The following is a 21932-nucleotide window of genomic DNA, read 5'->3' as shown; positions in this document are numbered from 1 at the left end:
ATTCGATTATGCACAAATGCAGCATTGCTTTCCAAAGCTGCTTCGAGGGGGAAATCTTGGATTTATAACCGTTTGATGGGTGGTTTTTGCCTTCACCATGATTGCCTGCTAAATACCTACAGAATGGGGTCACCTGGTTTCATTAAGGGGCAAATGTGGCAGGGGCAAATGTGCCTAGCTCTCAGGTCTAAAAGGGGAAACACAGCTCTAGCTGGTTTGGCTCAGTGGATAGAGCGTCGGCCTGCAGATTGAAGGGTCCTGGGTTTGATTCCGGTCAAGGGCACGTACCTCGGTTGCATGCTCCTCCCTGGCCTGGGCCCTGACCAGGGCGTGTGCAGAAGGCAACCAATCGATGAGTTTCTTTCACATCGATGCTTCTCTCTGTCTTTCCCTCTCTCTCCCACTCTCTCTACAAACCAATGGAAAAAATATCCTCAGGTGAAGATTAAAAATAAAAAAAAATAGCCCTAACCGGTTTGGCTCAGTGGATAGAGTGTCAGCCTGCGGACTGAAGGGTCCCAGGTTCAATTCCGGTCAAGGGCATGTACCTTGGTTGCAGGCATATCCCCAGTAGGGGGTGTGCAGGAGGCAGCTGATGGATGTTTCTAACTCTCTATCCCTCTCCCTTCCTCTCTGTAAAAAATCAATAAAATATATTTTAAAAAAATAAAAATAAAAAATAAAAGGGGAAAACACAGCATGGCATCGCCATCCCTGCAGCAGCCCCAGCAGCCATCTCCTCCCTGCCTCCCCCCACCCCACCCCCAAAAAAGCTGGAGAGAAATGAATGGCAGAATAAATAATTTATGCTAATGAAATTACTGCAATTAGTAGTTCTACAATGACCCTTTAAAAGCCACAGCTGTTAATGTCAGGAAGTGCTGTCACTACTGACCTTATCATAAGAGAAAGTGACAAATGGAGAATGCAGGGAAGACCAGTCATCAAAGAGGTCTGTTCTGGACCGATTAGAGTTTTCTGAAAAACAGTGTGAATTGCAACCAGCTGCTGCCTGGCTCCGCTGGTCTCCCATGCTGTGCCATTTTGTTAAGCCCCATAACAATAGTTATTTTGCCCCATTGAGACAAGTTGTCTCGGGCCACTTCCAGCTCTCCCGGAAACCACTTCTTCCACGGATTTACAAGTGAAACTGTTGTTTAAGAGCTTTCAGGGCAGCCCAGGAGCCGCCTCAGAGGGATCATGGCTGGGCAGAGGCCAGCTTTGCTCTAAGGACATTGCACTTGGCTGGGGAGGTATTTACATTATAGACGGATATATGCTGCACCTTTCAGTTCACATTACAAGACAGGACAGGAGCGAGTTTTTACCCATGTTTATATTGTAAGTCAGGCTCTTTTAAAAATAAAATCCTGCCTGGCTGGCGTGGCTCAGTGGTTGAGTGTCTGTCTACCTGTGAACCAGGAGGTCATGGCTTAATTCCCAGGCAGGGCACATGCCCTGGTGGTGGGCTCGATCCCCAGTGTGGGATGTGCAGGAGGCAGCCAATCAATGATTCTCTCTCATTAATGTTTCTATCCCTCTCTGAAATCAATAAAAATATATTTTAAAATAATAATAAATAAAAGGTTTTTGCTTCTGCTACTGGTGATGGATTTGTATTCAAGATTTAATTTTTGCTTTAAAAACATGTTCGTTACTAGCGAAATGGATTTTTAATCGGCAGAACAATCTAAAACGTATGCATTTTAAACCCACTCGGGAATTTTTCAGGCGGAGGGGAAGCTGAGTGTTTAGACAGTGCCCAGGAACACTTGTTCTTCGCCCCGAGGACTGGCCTGTCTCTCCTCGCACCCCTGGCTCTCATATTGATGGTGCAGGTTGGAAACATTTAACTGCATCACCAGCCCCTTGTGCACAATTTTCCCAAAGATGTCTGAGTGTTATTGACAACACTTTGGTAAATTATGTGTGACTTTCCTGAGAGTTGGTGTAGCTCATTTAATTCATATTAATTGATTTTTAGGCTTCCCTTGATTAATTGAACCTGGTTCATCTTGTACAGAATGCAATAAATAATCATTAAAATGAGGGAGATGTGACTCTACAAATTAAAAAGTTAACTACTTCAGAAGTCATAGAGGACAAATGCAAAGAGTGTATGGGCGGAGGGTGGGGGGAAGGTTCTTCAGGAAATCTTCAAAGGAGAATTAATTGGGGGTTTTTTTCCTCCCTAAATGAGAATAGAAATGATCATGATATTTTTCTCCCAGAAGCACTGACTTTTATACCTTACCATCCCATTTGTTTTCACATGGATTCTTATACAATTGTATTTCTCAGTTTTCAGCTTTTCTTCTTTCTTTTTTCCATTGACTGCAGGGTTGTTGGCTTACTTTGCCTAAAGTTAAGTTTGAAAGCAACACCACAAACACTTCTCAGAGTACTGTGTCTCAGTTTCTCCATTTTGTCTTTCTCACACTTGATAGATACAAATCAAGCTGTGAATAGCAGCGCTTGTGTTACATTGGTTTTGGGTTTGGGGTGTGGCGCACATAAAAATCCTTTCCTCATTGTCAAGAAGAGGTTAGCAAAGCTGACTGCCTTTTCTTGTCATCTCTCTAATCCTGTGGGTAGCTCTTAAAGACTAGGGAAGATTCTAGATTCCTAGATTCTACTATAATTTGTTCTGGCTTTTGGGGGAAAAAATACTGTATAAATTTGGTATTTTTTCTTTTTTTTAAATTGCAGGGTTTTTTAATCTTTATTGTTGAAAGTATTACACATACCCCCCTTTTCCCCCCATTGACCTCTCCCAGCCCACCTCCCCACCCCTGCAGTTTTGTTTTGATGTGAGAAAATGTCACATGAATTGCAATGTTTGTGTTTTCAGCCCCTGGACAAAGATGCTATTAGCTTGTTCATGGCACATGTTCACACCAGCGTCAATGAAATGAGTACCAGGTATTACCAAAATGAGAGAAGATACAACTATACCACCCCAAAGAGTTTTCTAGAACAAATATCCCTGTTTAAGAACCTGTTGAAGAAGAAACAAAAAGAGGTATCCCAAAGGAAAGAGCACTTGGTGAATGGCATTCAGAAGCTGAAAACCACAGCCTCTCAGGTATGACCAGGGTGGATTATTACTGACACCTATGCTCCTAACATTATTTAAAAATTTATTTTTGAAGCAACATTTTTTTTTATTTATATAAGACTAGAGGCCCGGTGCACAAATTCGTGCACCAGTGGGGTCCCTCAGCCTGGCCTGTGGGATCAGGCCGAAACCAGCTCTCCAACATCCCCTGAGGGGTCCCGGATTGCAAGAGGGTGCAGGCCAGGCTGAGGGACCCCATCGGTGCACGATGGGGGCCAGGGAGGGATGCGGGTTGTTGGCCAGCCTGGGGAGGGACCTCGGGAGGGCTCCAGGGCATGTCCAGCCTTCTCACTCAGTCCCAATTGGCCGGACACCAGCAGCAAGCTAAACTATCGGTCAGAGCATCTGCCCCCTGTTCGTCAGTGCAAGTCATAGTGAGCGGTTGAGCATATTACTCTTTGGTTGAAAGGCCAACTGGTTGACCGGACACTTAGCATATTAGGCTTTTATTATATAGGATACCTAATGCTACCATGGCCGATGTGGCTCTGTTGGTTGAGCATCGTCACATGCACTGAGAGGTTGCTGATACGATAATCAACATCTGCCCCCTGTTCGTCAGTGCAAGTCATAGTGAGCGGTTGAGCATATTACTCTTTGGTTGAAAGGCCAACTGGTTGACCGGACACTTAGCATATTAGGCTTTTATTATATAGGATACCTAATGCTACCATGGCCGATGTGGCTCTGTTGGTTGAGCATCGTCCCATGCACTGAGAGGTTGCTGATACGATAATTAATGCTAAAATTTTACAGTTCGAGAACACAAACAACACACTATTTCTGGTTTCCCAAGCCTAGAAAAGGACCAGCCAATGACTCTATCACTGATGATTTGGAGAGACACCCTCTCTTGGCCTGACTCAGCGCAGGGCCACAGAGAGATATTGAAGGGAACAGGCACAGCTGATTCCTCTCTCCTGTCCCCCACTGCTTCGGTGTTCTGGGCTTATTGTCGGATTTTGTCACCTGCCATGGAACTAGGACCTATTTTGGTCTCAGATTCTCAACCCCCAGTGAGGACATCATTTCCTGGTTGATGATGTGATTAGGGTCCCTAAGACTAATCTTGGTGTCTCGTCCCTTTTTAGCCACCATTTCTCTTAGATAAAAGTATCCAGTGTTGCCTTCATTCTCAGTCATAAGGCCCCTTGAGGTTAGAGGTACTTGAAGGATAGTACCTCTAACCTCTAGGAGTAATCAGAGAATTCACATAGGAATCATGTTAATGATTAGAATTAAGAATTAAGAATTCACATGTTAATCATGTCTATACACCTGTCATCCGATTTCATTGTTAAATACAAAACCAGTTCATGTCTTGGGTGTTGGTGCTGTAATTTTACATATGAAGCTGAAAGAGTTTAAGGCCACAGAGCCTGTAAGGTGGGGGTTTGAAACCAGGTCAGTATTACTCTGAAGCCCATGGATTGTCCATGGTACCATGCTGCCTCTCTGTGGCTTGTCAGAAGATGTTAGAATGGAAGCATGTGGAGACTGGCCCAGCTTTTCTCTGAGCCACCTGGGCCCGAGAGCTGGAGAAACATGCATCGAGGGGGTTGTCACTGGGGGTGACCTCAAGGCCAGAAATTCCAGTGGTTTCTCTGGAGTATTGGCATCAGGGCATAGGCTCTTGTTTTCAAGAGATTGAGTCAGTTTTTCCCCCCAATAGTGCAGCCAGCCCATCTGTGTCTAGGCTCAAAATAAGCCACGAACTGGTCGGGGAAACATATGTTGGCACCTTCACTTTGAAGGCCTCTCTGGCCATGTCCTTCATGCACTCCATAGGCCAAAGTGTCACTTACCTCTTATCTTCTGTGTTGCACATGCCAGGAATGGCTCTTTGGGAAACACAATCTGTCCGGAGCACTGAGGAGATAGAATCCTATTGGGAAAGAGAAACAGAGTGAAGAGGTTTCCAGGACTGAGTGATGTGAAGAGTAGTTTCTGGGAAGCCCCCAGAGAGTATATCCATCTTTGTGCATCTTTTCCTTCCCTTTCAAAGAATGTCTTTCTTTACTCTTCCTTTTTATGCACATTTCCTATTACTCTTTCCTATTCCTTTTTATGCACGTTTCCTTTTCTCATTGCCCTCTTTCTCTTACCTTTTCATTCTCTACCTATCTCTCTGATAATACTATCTCACTTAAATCAAGACCCTTTTCCCCAGTGAAGTCTTTCCTAGAGTCCTGTTGAGCTAAGAGAAGATGAGTGGTTTTCTGACATCATCTCAGTTACGTGTTGATGAATCAAGGGGGTGGGAGAAAGGGAGAAAGAAAGCCACCAGCAGTTCACTGCCAAGTGCAGGGCAGCTTGGGGGTCTCCTTATTCCTCCTCAGCTGGAAACAGCAGGCGGAAAGTCTGAGAGGAAGATGCACAAAGTGTTGATTGAAGGCCTACTGGCGATTTCTTTTCATTAGGTATTTAAGCATGTAATGTTTTTAATACCAGAAGAGTGGTTGGGATATTTAATAGGTTCTTACAAGTTTGTTTGTTTTTTAATCAGCTTAATTGGAAAAGGAAGCATCGTTCCCATAGTTTCCCTTTTCCTGCCACATGCTCCTCTTTAGATGTCCGCCTGGGTCATCACGATAACCTAGTGACCTTTCTTCGTAGGTAAGGCCTCCCACCCAGGGCTTCAGTCACTTGGCACATTTCAGACCTAATAGCTTCCTTAGACACTGAAATTAGGGCTTGAAATAACAGTTTCTTCCTGGTCTCCTTGGATAATTCTGGTGATTGTGACTTAACACACGACCAGTTCACATGGCTAGCAAGAACAGAAAAGCAAGTATCAAGCAGTGTTGCCCTGACTTTGTAGAGAGGCTAAGGAGTCAGTCTGGCTTTAACTTTAATAGTACAGGGAGTAGTCGCAGTGGTAATTGTGCTTTTAGATAGAGTGTGCGTAGAGTGTGCTGAGGTGGGGGTTACCAGAGTCCTTGCATCTGGTAGGGAGATGTCATCACACACGATGGAAGCACTAAAGTGCTTTTAGCAATTGAGTCAAGATAAATGGTTATAATTGTTCTTTTTTGCTTCTATGATTTTAACAAAATAGTAATATTTATACTTCAGGAAAATAAGTGGAACAAAGAGCTAATTATCATGATGTGTGAAGCTGCTTTCACGAGTTACATTTTTCTCCCTAGCACGTCACTTACGCTTTTATTTACATGGTCCTCAAACTTAGGAACCCAGTGGTACCTTCAGAACCTCATGAAATCCCAACGTAAAAGGTGGGAGAGGTGGGAGAATCATTCTTTAAAGCAGACAAACTTGATGCCTCAGGAAGCCTTGAGTTTCACAGGAGGTGATTGAGGTTATTTAGTGCCCCACCCCCAAGAAGAATTCACATCTGGGAAAGTCCCTGGCCTTCCATCCCCACAGGCACTTGCAGTTTGCCCTTTGTGGTGTAGGTATTCAAATGTCCTATGAGAGGAAGAAAAATCGGCCACTTCTTACTTTTGTGGGAAGAGATAAGACCAGTCTGTGGGCATTTCTATCAAAATAAGCAACTGATAAGTAAACAGATAACGACCAAGGAGTATCAGCCTCTTTAACTTGTCTGAAGTGTCCTGCCATGTGTTGGAGAAGGAGAGCATGATCCTCCCAGCTTGTCATCCAGCAAACTTTCCCCGGACTCTACTGCCTTGAGCCTGAGCCGCACAGGACCAAGCAAGCAGTGGGCTCAGGTGGGCACCGCTGTTAGTGCCTCTCTGTCTGCCCAGATGAGTTGAGAAGATAAACTTCTAGTTGGTGCTGACATACATTAACGATATTGTCCACAAAACCACTGGGAAACATTATTCTGTTTATTCCTACATGGCAAGAGATGGGGCCGCGTTCTCACACCTGGGACTGAAGTCAACTCAGTAGAAACAGATGCTGTATACAAACTGCTAGGGACGCCTGACGTCATTAAGAAAACTAAGCTGTATCTGATATGTGTTACTTCAAAATAATGACTTTTTCTTCTTAGGTGGGAGATCTCAAAGCCAGACTTGCCTCTCAGGAAGCCGAGTTGCAACTGAGAAATCAGGATACTGAAGCTCTGATCGCCAAGATCGGGCTTCAGACAGAGAAAGTGAGCCGGGAAAAGGCCATCGCCGATGCCGAGGAGCAAAAGGTCAGGCCCATTCTACCATTTAGGGCACCGAGCTATATTTAGCACAAAATCAACGTTAGTAGGTGAACAATTTTGAACAACTTCCTCTCCAAGGGGCATAAAATCTAGAGAATTATTATAGTTACACATGTAACAGCATTTCACACCATGATTACCACTTGACCTTTCTTTACATTATGCATTTTCCCAACCTTTTAGCTCCTTTAATGATATGGAAGAACAATAAATACTGAGCTCATTCAAGCATATAATGGATGTGGATCTTGAACATCAGGCCTATTTGTAATACAGTAAAGGTCATGAAGGCTCCTCTGAGGTTTCTAAAGGGTCTCAGTTTTTAGGCAAATTGAACAACTCAATTGTTAACAAAGCCCATTCCGTCACTTTGCAAAATGGTTTTCAAATTTTGCATTTTAATCATACAACTTGAGTTTATTATTAAATCCTAAGCTAAATTTGTTCTTTTTTATTCGATGGAGGCTCTGGCATTTTGTATTATGTTTTATTGTTGGAAACAATTACTTTTAAGCTCCTATAAAATCTGCTTTCTTTGCACTTAGGTATCCAGCCATTCTGGAATAAATATAACTTCTTTTGTCTTCTTCTTTTACCAAAACTTCAGCTGCAAATGGAAGGGATTTCTTTCGCTATCTTATTTCCCAAAAGAAACAGTACAAGTAAACATAAAATTAATAAATATTTGTTTAAAAATTGAATGAATATATATGTGTGTGTAAGGTATATTCTCTTATTTTAGACCATTATAGTCAAGGTTTAGTTAATAAATAATTGTAAATTGCCACATGCTCATAGCCACTGAGTCAGTAGGCATTATGCCATTATCCAGGGTGGGCCTGGCTGACACTCCCCGGAGCTGTGAGCCAAAGGGAATTGCACCCCACGTCTTCCCAGATCACTAGGATACGCAGCATGTTCAGTGTTCTAGGGTCATTGCACCTTAGGGTGAGAGGTATTGGGAATGAGAAATAAGTTAACCTCGAGTACTTTTTACTTGCACTTGTGGGTTTTTATGTATTAAGTGTTCAAGATTGCTCTATTTATAAACTTTACCCAAAGGAATAATACTCCATTATCAGCAAAGGAGTCAGAGGAGAAGAGTAGGAACTCCCAGTATCGTAGAACTAGCACTTAAAGAAAAGCTCTTTAAGGCGGGGATGGGGAACCGTATAAGGTGGGCAGTATAAGGCCCACGAAATCATTTGGCCTGGCCCTGCCCAGGCATTAGGGGTGAGTTTATTAAATGTTTGACCAAATAGAGCAGGCTAATGTTTAAGTTGATAATTTTGTATGGCCCGAGAATGATGTTATAAATATCCAAATGGCCCTTGGCAAAAAGAAGGTTCCCCACCCCTGCTTTAAGGCTTCTTCTAGTACTAAAAATCTGCCATCCTGAGTTCAGTTTAAAGTGGTGCTGTTATACATGGTAACAACACACACTTATAGATTCACTATACCCTTATGGAAAGAAATACCTGATGTAATAACTCACTCGGGCAAATACACGCTCTCTCTCATCTGTGACAGCACACTGAAAATGTAGCCTTCTTAGAATGTTCATGGTCCATTCCTGGCAGTTTTGGGGGCTGTGGTTTTGAAGTAGTTCTTGGTGAGCATGCCGAGTTTCCTTATTTACATTAACAGTAGCTGTGTATGTATTGGCAGGAGGTCACATATGTACCCCGAACCAATTATGTTCATAAAAGGTGCAGTATACAGCAAAATAACGGTTAATCAGGAGACGGGTAATTACTGCTAATGAAGCTGTAGTAGACAACATAATTTGTTGTGAGCAGTGTTTAATTTTATGGTATAGTTAAACCTGTGCGTTCCCAACACATCGGAGCAAATGCACTTTGTTCACACTTTACATTCCACAAATCACCGTCCCCTCAGGAACCATCTCCCAGGGCGACCAGATCCTGCCGCCCAGCGCCACAGCCTTGACATTCCAATTTCTGCTGAGGACTAAAAATGTCCTCTCCCTGGCCGTTCAGATTCTATTGGTGTCCTACGTGGAGGAGGATAAAAACTCCAAAGCTTCTCACTTGGATTTGGTTCAAGTGTACCCACACAGTTTCCCTATATTCCGTATTCCATGTGTCCATGTCCTGAGGCCGACACAGCACCCTTCGGCATGTGAAGACCGCCATTGGGCCCTCGGCAGGAGAGAGGACATCAGAGTCATTGTTCCATTGCCAAAGGCAGAACTGGACTGTTGCAGCCAGGGTTCCCTACCAGGTCCTTAGAGAAACCGGTAGTTAGTCTTTATAAAAATTGTCTGTGGCTAAGCATGCACAGCCCAGAACAGTATCTTTTAACAAGAAAGCTTTTATCTATTCCTAAAGAAGAGCTAACATGGCTTTTAGGCAAATGTTAGCAAAAATTAGGTGGGGAATTCTAGCAAGAAAATTTGTGGTGTAGGTTACTGAGCCAGCCTGGATTTTCACTTGCTCAGGACTCTCTGGCAAAGGAAATTGAAGAAAAAGAGGAGTCACTTAATCTTGTATTTCTTATTAGTGGCCACTTATGGTTCAGTTAGAGCCCTTCTTGGAGCACTTTGGTACTTGAATCCATCTGAATTGTGTGTTTTGTGCATATACCAAGCTTTGTATAGACAGTGTGCCCAAGGGGAATCCGTCTTCAGACAAACCCTCACCTATTCAAGATGTGGACAGATGAATTCTTGAACAGTGCATCTGACTCAGCCCACGTGTTTTCAGTAGAGATACCTAAGGTGATGATGTGTGTTTGTGTCTGAGAGTTTGTGTGCTTTTCCTCTCTGATTAGGTGACCGCCATTCAGACCGAAGTGTCCCAGAAACAGAAAGAGTGTGAGGCCGACTTGCTCAAGGCTGAGCCTGCTCTGGTGGCTGCAACAGCTGCACTCAACACACTCAACAGGGTACGGATGATGATTTTTGGATTCCTCAGAATAATTTAAAGTTTGTTTTTTTAAAATCCTCACCCGAGGATATGTTTATTGATTTGAGAAAGAAATGTGAGAGAGATTTCCTCTATTTTTGAACCGCGCAATGTTTATTTCCTTCTTTGTGCTTGTCTGCATCTGCAGATTTTTCTCTGAATATATTATTATTTACCCAGGCAGAAATAAATGTCACTTAGCTATAAAGCTGAGCATATTTGTAAATGATGATGATGATGCATGCAAATGCAGAGGGATCTTGGTTAGCCAGTTCTGTTGCTTTTGCTCTTATTTTCCGTTCTTTGCATTCATTTCCCAAATAAATAGGCAGCTTATGGCAATGGCGCAGACTCGGGTTGAACATTTGATGAGTGTATTAGGCAGCTCATGAAAGACTATAGGAAGTACTTGTTTTTTAAAATCATGTGTCATGAACCTACATGTGTTTCTTACAGGTACCAGTGCTCCTAAGTATTTGCCCTGATACTTGTAATTTATACCATTAATCCCACCTGCTGGGTAAATCCAGATTCTGCTAGGAGAAGAATAAGGAGTAGTGTACAGAGTAGACAAAGCCTGTATGGGCATCCTCCCAGTCGAGAGCCACCCTAGTGTAACGGAAGATGGCTTTTGTACACGTGAAGCAGAAAATCACAGCTGAGAGACGCTGAACTAAGGGACCATGTTTCTGAGGGGACCTGGTTAAAATGCAGATATGTTAATAGGTGGGATAGAACCCATGAATACCTTAAAACCTGTATGTTTATGAAGTGTCCTGGCTCAGTGAGCAGGGCTCTGTAGGACTGGAATGCCAGATGAACCGTTTTTCTTGGCAAAAAGGACAGTGATGTTTCCAGAGCATCAGGGAGGAAAGTACGCAGGGAGAACTGAACGTCTTGGGGTCCCACGGTGCCCAGGGAGAACTGAACGTCTTGGGGTCTCAGGTGGCATTCCTGGGTGGGAGGCAGAAAACTGCCCCGTAGGAAAGTACGCAGGGAGAACTGAACGTCTTGGGGTCTCAGGTGGAATTCCTGGGTGGGAGACAAAGAACTGCCCCACCGAGGCTGGTGTGGAAAGGAGAGGTCGGAGGCCACGGGCGGCGAGCTGGACAGCTCCCGGCGTTCTCCAGCCTCCCCTGGTCTCCACGGTGTCTGTGCTTTTCTCCAGGTCAATCTCACCGAGCTGAAAGCCTTCCCCAACCCTCCGAACGCAGTCACCAACGTGGCTGCGGCTGTGATGGTTCTCCTGGCTCCCCGGGGCAGGGTGCCAAAAGACCGGAGTTGGAAAGCCGCGAAAGTCTTCATGGGAAAGGTATCAGGCAGCCTGGCAGGATGAAAACCCCCGTTTCCGTGCTCAGGACTGTGGTTATACTTGCCAGCAAAAGAGGTTCCGATCCAAAGGAACCATCTTCATGTTCGTGAGGGTAACCTGCTGTGTGTTCTTTAGACTTCGAATCTGTAAACACCTCCAAGGTGGAGGTTAGCTTGGGGTTCCAGCATCCCTAAGGCAACACCAGCAGCCATTGGGAGGTTGCTAATTATTTGCGAAATTGTGAGAGCAGCTAAGTGTAGGAGGAAGAAAATTACATGGATTTCTTATGCTGAAAAAAAAATGTTACTAATGTATCAGAAGGTGAAGCAAAGGGGCTTTGGGGGATGTGAATTTCTTTTTCAAAATGTGAGGGCCTCCTGTGTAGGGACTGAATATTTTACCCCAGGATGGAAGAGATTTTAAAAGTGTCCATTGCTAATTCTAACTCCATACACTAAAGACTGAAAAAGTCAAACAGTAGGATAAATGCGGCTTGCCAATTTTGCCTTTGTAATGCGAGCCCTAAAAGCCGATTTTAACTTTCGATCTTGGAATTTTCTCTGCAGCCAAAGTGGGTTTTTGCAATAAGTCTTTTTGCTTTACAGGTTGATGATTTCTTGCAAGCGTTAATTAACTACGACAAAGAGCACATTCCAGAGAACTGTCTAAAAGTGGTGAATGAACAGTATTTGAAAGACCCGGAGTTCAATCCCAGCCTGATTCGGACCAAATCTTTTGCAGCAGCGGGCCTCTGTGCCTGGGTCATCAACATCGTCAAGTTCTATGAGGTATTCGTCCCGGTCCGACGTGGAATTCACAAAGGCCCGTCAATATCTTAATTCCTAGGCCAGTAAAAAGATGTAATTTGGAAATTATCTAAGATAAAGTTCTAAGAATGAGACATGAAAGGGTCTGATTAAATAGAATTCTATGCAGGAGGATACTTGAAATGTTGGAAGCTGTCTTCCTCAGGGTAGAACAATTAGCTACTTTAGATCAAATAGCAGCAATTAGATTTGATTAGATGAAAACATTAATTATATTTGTGTAAAAATGCTAATTTCATTTTGATTCGGAAAAAAACTGAACTTCTGAATTCATGTTCAGTTAAACTTAATCCCTGCTCTCAAAGCAAAAATTCACACCCTCTAGTGTAGGCGTAGGGAGACGAGGAAATAGCCATTTTTTTTTGTTTTAGTATTTTAATGGCAAGTAGGTTTTTGCCTGTATATGGTCTCATCTAAAGTTTGTGCTTTGGGCAATATAGAGAGAGGATGATGATGTCACGTAGTCATTTATTTATCAACTACCGAGCATCTGCCAGCTATGTCCCTAGCGTTTTGCAGAGCACTGGGTGTAAAAAGGGCCAGTGCACAGCCCTTCACTCTGAAAAACCACCTCACTTTTGTCCTGGAAGGTTGTGTGTTACATTCAAAACTGGGATTACTGAGGAAATGCCGAATGTAGTCAGTGACATTCCCAGAATGATTTTCATAAAACCCGGTTATGTCCTGGATACGGAGGACCCGCCGGAACAGGGCCCTGTTGAGCTTTCTCTCTCGTGAGTGGAAGTCTATAGAGAAGGAGTTTAGACAGATTGCCACTGACCTGCGGCCTCTCTCCGTAATACAACGCCTGACCCTGTGCGCTCCTTGCCCCGCAGGCGAAAAGACGAGCGTGCCATTAGACTGTGGCTGTGCTCCTGTTGTTTTGCTATAAAACTTAATTTCCTTTCTCTCTCCCCAACAGGAGAAAACAATTGATCCGCTAAATTCTCAAACGACCCATTCAAACACACACACACTTCAGGTTGCCAGGGATTTAGGAAAGAAAGTAAAAGCAGCATGGCTACTATTGTGTGAGGCTGTCTCCCACTTTCTGGGTCCAGAGAACTCCCCACAGTTACCTTCCACTCTAAAGTCAAGGCTTGCTCCCAATTTCAACGACATTCCTGCATACCACAATTTCTCGTGATCGGAGGACTTGCTCCTAATTTTATGGCAAGCTAATTTTAGTATATTCATGGTATTTGACATACATAGCATTAACGAAAGTACTTGTGTCTCTAATGTCCAGAGTAAGTGCGTACATAGTGGACAAGCAGAGAGAACTTGGAAGGCTGTGTGGAGTTTTGCTCTGCCATGAGGGAGGCCCATTGCTAAGAAATAAGCGAGCAGTCTCTGGTGAATTAGAGATTTTAATTGTAAAGCCTCCAGCAGAGGAAGGATCGAATGGTTGCTTGTCGTCTTTGCGTGGTCATTACCTCATGAATGAACCCCCACGTGCCATTTCAGGTCTACTGTGACGTGGAGCCCAAACGCCAAGCATTGGCCCAAGCGAACTTAGAATTGGCTGCAGCTACTGAAAAGCTAGACGCCCTCAGGAAAAAGCTTGTGGTGAGTACAAACAGTGACCCTGACGTTCCCAAGAGGGGGTCCCTCCCCGCTTAGGATCCCACCTTCAGACAGGGCCACCTGTGATCCCTGCCAAACGGAAGCAAGTGCCATCTGTCGTTCTGTCTTCATCTGCATACTCCTTCCGGAGCTGCTCCTTATCTGCCGAGTGCCAGACACTGAACCGGGAAAGTGGAAACCTTCATGGTCTGGGAGGAGGAGGGGGAGGAGGGGGAGGAAGTTATCGCATGTGATTGAAAGCAGGGACTCCGGAGCCAGACTGCCTGGGTTTATATCCTGGTTCCGCCATTGCTCGTTTCACCCTTCACAAGCTAGGTAGCCTCGCTGAGCCTTGGTTTGCTCACCTGTGCAGTAGGTATTATAGTAGCATCCAGGTCTAGGGTAGGGTTGTGAGGATTAAATGAGAGTTATTCCTATTAAGAATGTAGCACGGTACCTGGCACACAATACAGACTTAGAGAGTATCAGCTGCATAGATTATTAACACTCCTATCTTCACAAAGACGTAACCAGTCCTTCTAAGTCCAGTGTTCTAAGTGTACACGTGACTTCATACATACAATGCAACAGGAGCACCAAAACCGTACTGCGCCTGGAGAAAGGAGAGTGAGCTTCGTAATAAAGCTGTGCTTGACCTGGGCTTCGCGAGTCACCAGGATAACTGGGCCGGGAGAGGTATTCTTGGTAAAGAATAGAGAAAAGAGGGAAGAAGGCTCTTAGTTAATGACATGATCAAACCAACTTTTCAGCAACCGAATGGAAGCCTGGGGAGAGAGGAGTCTAGAGGAGACAGACATGTTCAGAGGTTCGGCCGCGAGTCCTATTAGGGCCTCAGGTAAGAGCAGCCAGATGGAGAGCAAGAAACGGATGCCAGGCTGGTGGACGGACGGCAGTTGGGGGGAAGTTAGGAGGGGGAGATGTGGAACAGAGATGATCCGCGTGAGGTGCCTGATAAGACAGCAGAGTGAGGAGGCTCTGTCACCCTGGCAACTTGGGGAGCCCTCGGAGCTTCAGTCTAGTATCTGTGAAGTAATGATCATAACAGCTACCTCTCCAGGTGGGCACTGAGAACCCAGGTTTATCTCTGGGAAATCATCTTTCCTTGTTGGATACACTCAGGTGGGGCTTTTTGCAGGGGTGCCCTTTGCTTTGCTAGCTGAAGTCTAGATGTATCATCCAAGCTTCGCCAATTGGACCCTCCATCTATAAAACTGAGTCATGAGCAAAAGAATAAAAAGAGTGAAAGTAGAGGTCATGCCTGGGATGGTGCCCAGGTGAGACTTTCAGGTTCTTCCTGCTCCAGCACTCAGCTCCAGGGTGTCTGCATGTGGTTCGCTGCCTTTCCTTCGCTCCTCACAGCCCCCCCCCCCACTTCCCTTCCAGTAAATTCCCGTTACTAAAATTAGCTGACATCTGTTATTTCCCATCTCAGAATCCTGATGTCTCGAGGTGCTGTTTGATGTATCAAAATGCTGTTTGTTGCACAGTCCACAGCCATACATGGTAGTCCCCACGCTCTTTGTGCAGCAAACCCACATGTTGGATGTTCTGGGGTCAGACCTGGGGTTTGAGAGAGAAGCCTGGCTCAGGAACGCAGATTTGGGATCATGGTGTGAAGATCACATGTATACATTGTCAGTGGTCTGAAGGGACTCCATCATTAACACCCTTCCCCCTCGTCATGGAGAACCAAAGGATGATCCTTATTTAAAAAGAGGATAAGGCTTAGGTACAAGAGAGAGGGGACGGTGCACCCAGGGTGTGTTTGAGCCTGCAGGGCACGCCGTCGCTGGCTGCCCTCTGCCCAGGGTAGGAGGCAGGCTCGAAGGCCACCTGGCGAGCTGGCGGTCTGTGGTGGCGCTCCTTCCCTAACACGTCTGCGAAAGGGGCAAAGGATGGTTTGTTTCACGTGCTGCAGGGTAATGGATGGTTTAAGGTGATTATAATATTTCATCTTGAATATCTAAAAATGGCTCAGAAGTTCATTTTGATTCTTATTCAGGATCTGGATCGAAATCTGAGCCGACTCACAGCTTCGTTTGAAAAGGCAATAGCTGAGAAGGTTCGGTGCCAGGAAGAGGTGAACCAGACAAACAAAACCATTGAACTGGCCAACAAACTTGTCAAGGAACTGGAGGCAAGTTCACCTTTTCTTCCCAGATTCTACATAAAATATGCAGATCGGCTCTTTTGGATCTTGTCTTTATTTGCTGTCGGTAATAACTAAGTAGATGTGGAATCAACCATGGAGGAGAATATCTTATCATCTTTCATACTGGAGCCTAACTTACCCAAACTAAGAAGTGAAGATTCTCTGTATTTTTTAGTAGATAGCCATGAACTCAGTGGTTTTCCTGAATATGTTATAAACGCAGGCTGGCTGCTAGGTAACGGTGCCATTAAACTGTTGTCTGAGTCATTTAATATACATTTACAATTGAATTCTACCATCAGAACATTACTTCAGATTAAGCCTGTGTCATATTCTCTGTGGCATCTTTTTAGAGATGACTGATGTGCTAATTCTAAAAGCAGAAAGGATGATTGCCCAAGTCGGTGAATACACTAAAAACCCACCCAATTGTGTACTTTAAAGGATGAATTTCATATCTGAATTCATCTTAATACAGCTATTATTTTTATTTAAGGACTACCTAAAAGTACATCACTGCACTATTATAACTGTATTAGCTGACAGTAACAGAAAAGTTGGTTTATAGTGGCTTAATCAAATGAAAGTTAATTGTTTTACATATCACAGAAAATTCCAGAGGTCAGACATTGTCAGTGTTGACTCCGGTAATTAGCAAGCAGACGCCTAATATCTGTACCTTCTGCTTCTCTACACTTAGCAAGTGGTCGTTCACCCTCATGCATTTTACATCATGGTCACAGAAGGCTGTTATGCCTCAGATTCAGGCAGGAGAGAGCATAATCTCTATCAGCTGAATTTGTCTCTTTTTTTAAATCCTCACCCAAGAATATGTTTTTATTGATTTTAGAGAGAGAGGAAAATGGAGAGGGAGAGAGATAAGGAAACATCGATGTGAGAGAGAAACATCCATTGGTTGCCTCCTGTATGCACCCCGACTGGGGATCAAACCCGGAACCTTTTGGTGTACAGGATGGTGCTCCAACCAACTGAGCACCCGGCCAGAGCTGGATTTTTGTCCTTTTATAAGAAAAACTGAAGTTTTCCTAGGAATGTGTTTGGCAGACTTCCACTTAAGTTTCTCTAGCCAGAGCTAGATTGACCACAGGTAGCTGCAAAGAAGGCTGGGAAATAGGAAAATGGGGATATGGTGATTGGCTTAGCCAATCAAAGTTCATCACATGGGGCTGGACTCCTCACCACCCTATTCAAAATCAGGGTTGTCTTAGCAAGAAAGAAGGGAGAAATGTGTTAGGGTCAGTTGAACTGGGGATAGCCTAACTTACAATTATACTGGACTTTTTACTAGTAAAAATCTAATTTAAAAACAACAACAACAACACAACAAATTTAAGTCCATCATCCCTCATAGTTCATTCTGCAAAATCCACTCTCCGTTCCATCTCAAGAAGCCCAAGTCTGTTCTTCCAGTTGTTGGGGTTGAAATCTTTGGCATCCCCTGGACTTTTTGCTCTTTCTCATGCCCCACACCCAACCCACAGCATATGTATTGTATTGGCTCTACCTTCAAAGCCCATGTAGAACCCCCGCATCCTCATCCCCCTCGCCGCTCCATGCTGGTTCAGGCCGCCAGCATCTCTGCCTTGGAGTACCGCCCTCGCTTCCACCATCACCCCTGAAGTCCTCTCCCTTCACTGCAGCTGAGTGATGTTTTAAAAAGTTAAGTTCATTCCTGTCACTGCTGTCTCACAATTCACCAATAACTAATTGTCTAACTCAAAGGGCAGTCCAAAGGCGCTCCCTGGCCTGCAAGGCCGTATATGACCTGGCTCCGGGATACCTCCTGTCCTCACACCGGCCACCTTCTCTCGCTCCAACTTCACCGGCCTTGCTCTTCCTACTTTGCGTCCTTTGCCTTTTTCCTCCACGTGGCTTACCTTTGCCCCCTGATGATGACATCACTGGCTCCCCAACTTCCTTCAGGCTCTGCTAAAAGTTCTCCTTATCACAGGGCTTTCTCTGCTCTCTCACCTGCCCCCCTGCGCACACCCCGCTCCATAACTCTTACTCTGCTTTATTGTTTTTGATAGCATTGATCAGCACATGACCTATACACTTACCCATGTACACATATAAGCACCTCAAGAATAGGAACCTCACCTGTTTTCTGCACGGCTTGATCCCGAGCATATAGCACAGTCCCTGGAACGTCATAGGCATCAGTAGATATTTGTCGAATGAATGGGTGAGCTTTGGGAGCCTCCTATGTTAAAAAAAAAATCTGGGGTCTTTTGAAGATTCATTTTTCTTAGGTCATTTGAGAAACTCCACCACTTCTGTTGGAGTTCACCACTTCTCCCATTTAACATGGTGAGATTTAAGCAGTTTGAAGTGCTCACCACTTGTGAAGTATCTGAAGAAAAGAAAAAGTGCCATTTAATTAGACTGTTTTCCTGAAGTAGTTACAGATGTCTGAACGTTTTGTGGAGGGTGAAGCAGGCTCTACCCTGCATCTCTAACACACAGCACTGTCTCCAAAGGCCTTAGTTACTCTTAAAGATTTAGATGAGGGGAGGGAAAAAGTTTGACCAGTATTAACTAGCAATATATATGTATATATACACACATATGTATATATTTAAAGGATTAATCGAAGATGCCAGACCTTTTCCTTTGAGATAAATTCTTTCTGACTAGAGCAGGAGACAGTTAACTTCTGAAAAGCATCAAGACTGATGATTTTGTCTATATAGCATTGACCTGGAAGCTCAGCCATTCAGACTAATAAATCAGGCAATTTATATTTAATCATTAACTAACTCCTGAGCTGAACAGCTGTTCAAAATTAGAAATTGGGTCACCCCAGCCAGGATGACATTACAGGCAATCTATAATGCATTAGAATAAAATTATAGTGATTTTTAACTGTCTAGAAATTTATTAGAGGACATGTTCCAACTCTTAAACCCTTATTAGCCAGTGTCAGTAATGATTTATGTTGCGTGGGTGGTATAGTGAAATTATTGACGATTTCGGTAGCCAATAAGTCTCTGTTTAGTAAATCTTCAAACTTCAAAGCTGTTTTGGAGAATGAGGTAGGTGCACTTTATTGTTTAACATTTACTAACCAAAGACAACAAAGATGGAGGGAAGGCAAATGAGAGATTTCTCTTCAAAATTAATGGATCTATTGTCAGCAGCTGAGGAGGGAAATGAATGAATTCTATAAAGAGGATAGAGAGCTGAAATTCCTTAGTGTTTAATTGTTATAGCTAACTTGGGGTGACCTGTATTAAGCAAAGGAGGGAGACTATCTTAACACAGCTTTGAAAAACATTTGCAACTGTTCATTTCATGATCTCAGTGCTGTGGGCATTATGATGGCTTGCAGGCAACTGGCATTCCAATCTATTCTGATATGTATCATTTTTGTTTTCTGTGGTCTGTCTCTCTTTTTTTTCACAAAAAAAGCTAAATTCTGCAGGGATCTTCTTTGCTTGTGCTATCAAATTGCTGATTTTTTTCTAGGTCCTGTTAATTTGCATGAGCTTAGAATGTATTTGTTTTTAGCATGCATTGAAACAAAGTGAATTAGTGAACTACCCTGTAGTTTAATCAATCTGTAGATATTTACTGCCATTTTATTCAAATCCAATTTAAAGGGCTCCACACACTTAACCTGAAAATCAAATTTTAAATGGCCATCCAACCAGCTATAAGGACTTCAACAGCATTCTTTGAGTGTATTGTCTTCAAGGCTAGTGATGTTCTTTGATTTCCATGTTTTTACATGTGGTATAGGTTCTGACACTGATCAAGTGATTTTGTTAAAAACTACCAGCACTTATTCTTCCATTAATAGGATTCAGGATAGGTGGTTCTTTAAGCCTTATGCTTTAATTAACTAACATCAGTGGTTGTCATCTTCCTTTTTCTAAAATAAGCCAACAGCCAGTATGTTAAAGAAAAAAGAAAGTTGGCCTGGGGCAGTGTAGGGCCATGGCTGAAAAGCAGGAGATGTAGAAAGCAGCCATGTTGCCATTAAGCATCCTAACATCACTCAGCCTTGGCCATAGCTTTTGATCCTCCACTCCCAGACGGACAGGAGTGTGACTGTCGTCAGCCTTTCCCGAAGGACCTCAATCACAGTGAAGGAGTTAGGGCACCTGAGGAGAAGATGTTACAGATCTCACGTCGTGTTGTAGTAACTCCACGGAAGAGAGTGTGAGAGCTCCTTCAGAATCATGGGTTTCAGACACGTGAACGATTGCAATAGTCATCCAACCAGTTCTGCTCTGCTCCTGCAAAGGACTGGACGTAGGCTTAACTTGTGCCCCAAGGCCATTACATTAAGCATTTGTTGAGTCGATGCTCACCCTGCAGTTACAACTGAGTAACTTTATCTTTCAGTCAGAGAAGACTCGCTGGGGTCAGTCTATACAATCCTTTGAAGCTCAAGAGAAGACACTCTGTGGCGATGTTCTCCTGATGGCGGCCTTTGTGTCTTACGTCGGATCCTTCACGAAGCAGTATCGCCAGGAGCTGGTGGACTGCAAGTGGGTTCCCTTTCTTCAGCGAAAGGTAAGCTCAGCTCCTTACCTTGTCAGCATTTGGAAGCATCGCATTGAAATTTCAGTAGTGAGAACAGTGCATATATACCAGGTGCTTTTGTACCTCTGCAGCAGTAACTGCCTGGGAATTCTGGTGGGAAGGAGATATTCCTTGTGTGTTGCAGTTTTTCTTATTTTAATGATGGCCAAACAGAGAGATGAAAAATATGAAAATTAATTATATAAACCAAACTGGTAACGGAAATAAAATTTGGATTATGATGTTATTGTATAAGTATGAAACCTTTTGTTTTCTTACTAATATGAGTTATTTGTTAACGTGTTGTTTTGTTTTGTGTTTGTTTGTTTGTTTTTGATGACTACTTTCAGATTAGAAGTATACCATTTTGTACATAAGTATAAAAATAGCTCAATTTAAGCCCGGCCACTGTGGCTCAGTGGTTGAGTGTCAACCTATGAACCAGGAGGTCACAGTTTGATTCCCAGTCAGGGTACATGCCCAGGTTGTGGGCTCGATCCCCAGTGTGGGGCATACAGGTGACAGCTGATCAATGATTCTCTCTCATCATTGATGTTTCTCTCCCTCTCTCTCTCTCTCTCTCTCTCTCTCTCTTTCTCTCTCTCTTTTTCTCTCTCTCCCCCTCCCTCCCTCCTCCCTTCCTCTCTGAAGTCAATAAAAATAGCTCACCTCTCTCTAAAATCAATAAAAAACATATTCTTGGGTGAGAATAAAAAAAAAATACGGGGTGTTGACAGCTTTTGAGAACTTTATGTAATTCTAATATGCAGGCTGGGGTTGAGAGCCATGACCCTGGGGGAGATGTTGGTTTTGGGTAAGACACACAGATAGAGAGCAAGGGAGTTTGATCCAAATAGGACTGGCAACTACAGGGCACCTGGGAAAGGTTTTCAGAAAGTGCAACAGTAGGGGCACAAGTTTGGAGCACGGGATAGGGAGGAAGCCAAGTGGCATGGTGGTAGCTGAAAAGGACAGGGGCAGTGGGCACACGTGACCTTGAAGATCCAAATTACATGTTATCCAAAATTGTTTCCCTCCAAAGAGTAGCCCCGAGGGTGGTGGTAGAAGGTGAGAATTTAAAGCCACACATCCTTGGCTAATAGGAAGATGCTCATTCTAAAAGATACCAATTTATTTGCATCTTTAAGGAAACTTCATCAAGTCAGATACCAAGGCTTAATGTTCATATCACTAGGAGACAGAGTTTACTTCTAAATTAACATTGTAGTCAGGAACAGGAAGAATATTGTGCTACTTTTCCTATATTGATATCAAATTGCATCCTAGCTTTGCTGTGGGGATTTCCCCAGCATTTAG

At 43.7% G+C, this 21932-nt stretch overlaps 1 protein-coding gene across 1 annotated transcript in view; it reads left to right on the top strand.

Annotated features, from left to right (window-relative positions):
* DNAH11 (dynein, axonemal, heavy chain 11) overlaps positions 1–21932 on the top strand; it is a 217490-nt gene that overhangs the window by 145688 nt on the left and 49870 nt on the right. Inside the window, exons 55-62 of the mRNA XM_014544612.1 lie at positions 2852–3085; positions 7098–7244; positions 10053–10166; positions 11355–11498; positions 12104–12286; positions 13793–13894; positions 15915–16049; positions 20436–20606. Coding sequence (XP_014400098.1) covers positions 2852–3085; positions 7098–7244; positions 10053–10166; positions 11355–11498; positions 12104–12286; positions 13793–13894; positions 15915–16049; positions 20436–20606 — 1230 coding nt within the window. The remainder of the gene's footprint in view (positions 1–2851; positions 3086–7097; positions 7245–10052; positions 10167–11354; positions 11499–12103; positions 12287–13792; positions 13895–15914; positions 16050–20435; positions 20607–21932) is intronic.

This window comes from Myotis brandtii, unplaced genomic scaffold, assembly GCF_000412655.1.
Source record: "Myotis brandtii unplaced genomic scaffold, ASM41265v1 scaffold374, whole genome shotgun sequence".
Classification (NCBI taxonomy): domain Eukaryota; kingdom Metazoa; phylum Chordata; class Mammalia; order Chiroptera; family Vespertilionidae; genus Myotis; species Myotis brandtii.
The sequence above is the reverse complement of the archived record's forward strand: the minus strand, read 5'-3'. Positions and strand labels throughout refer to the sequence as shown.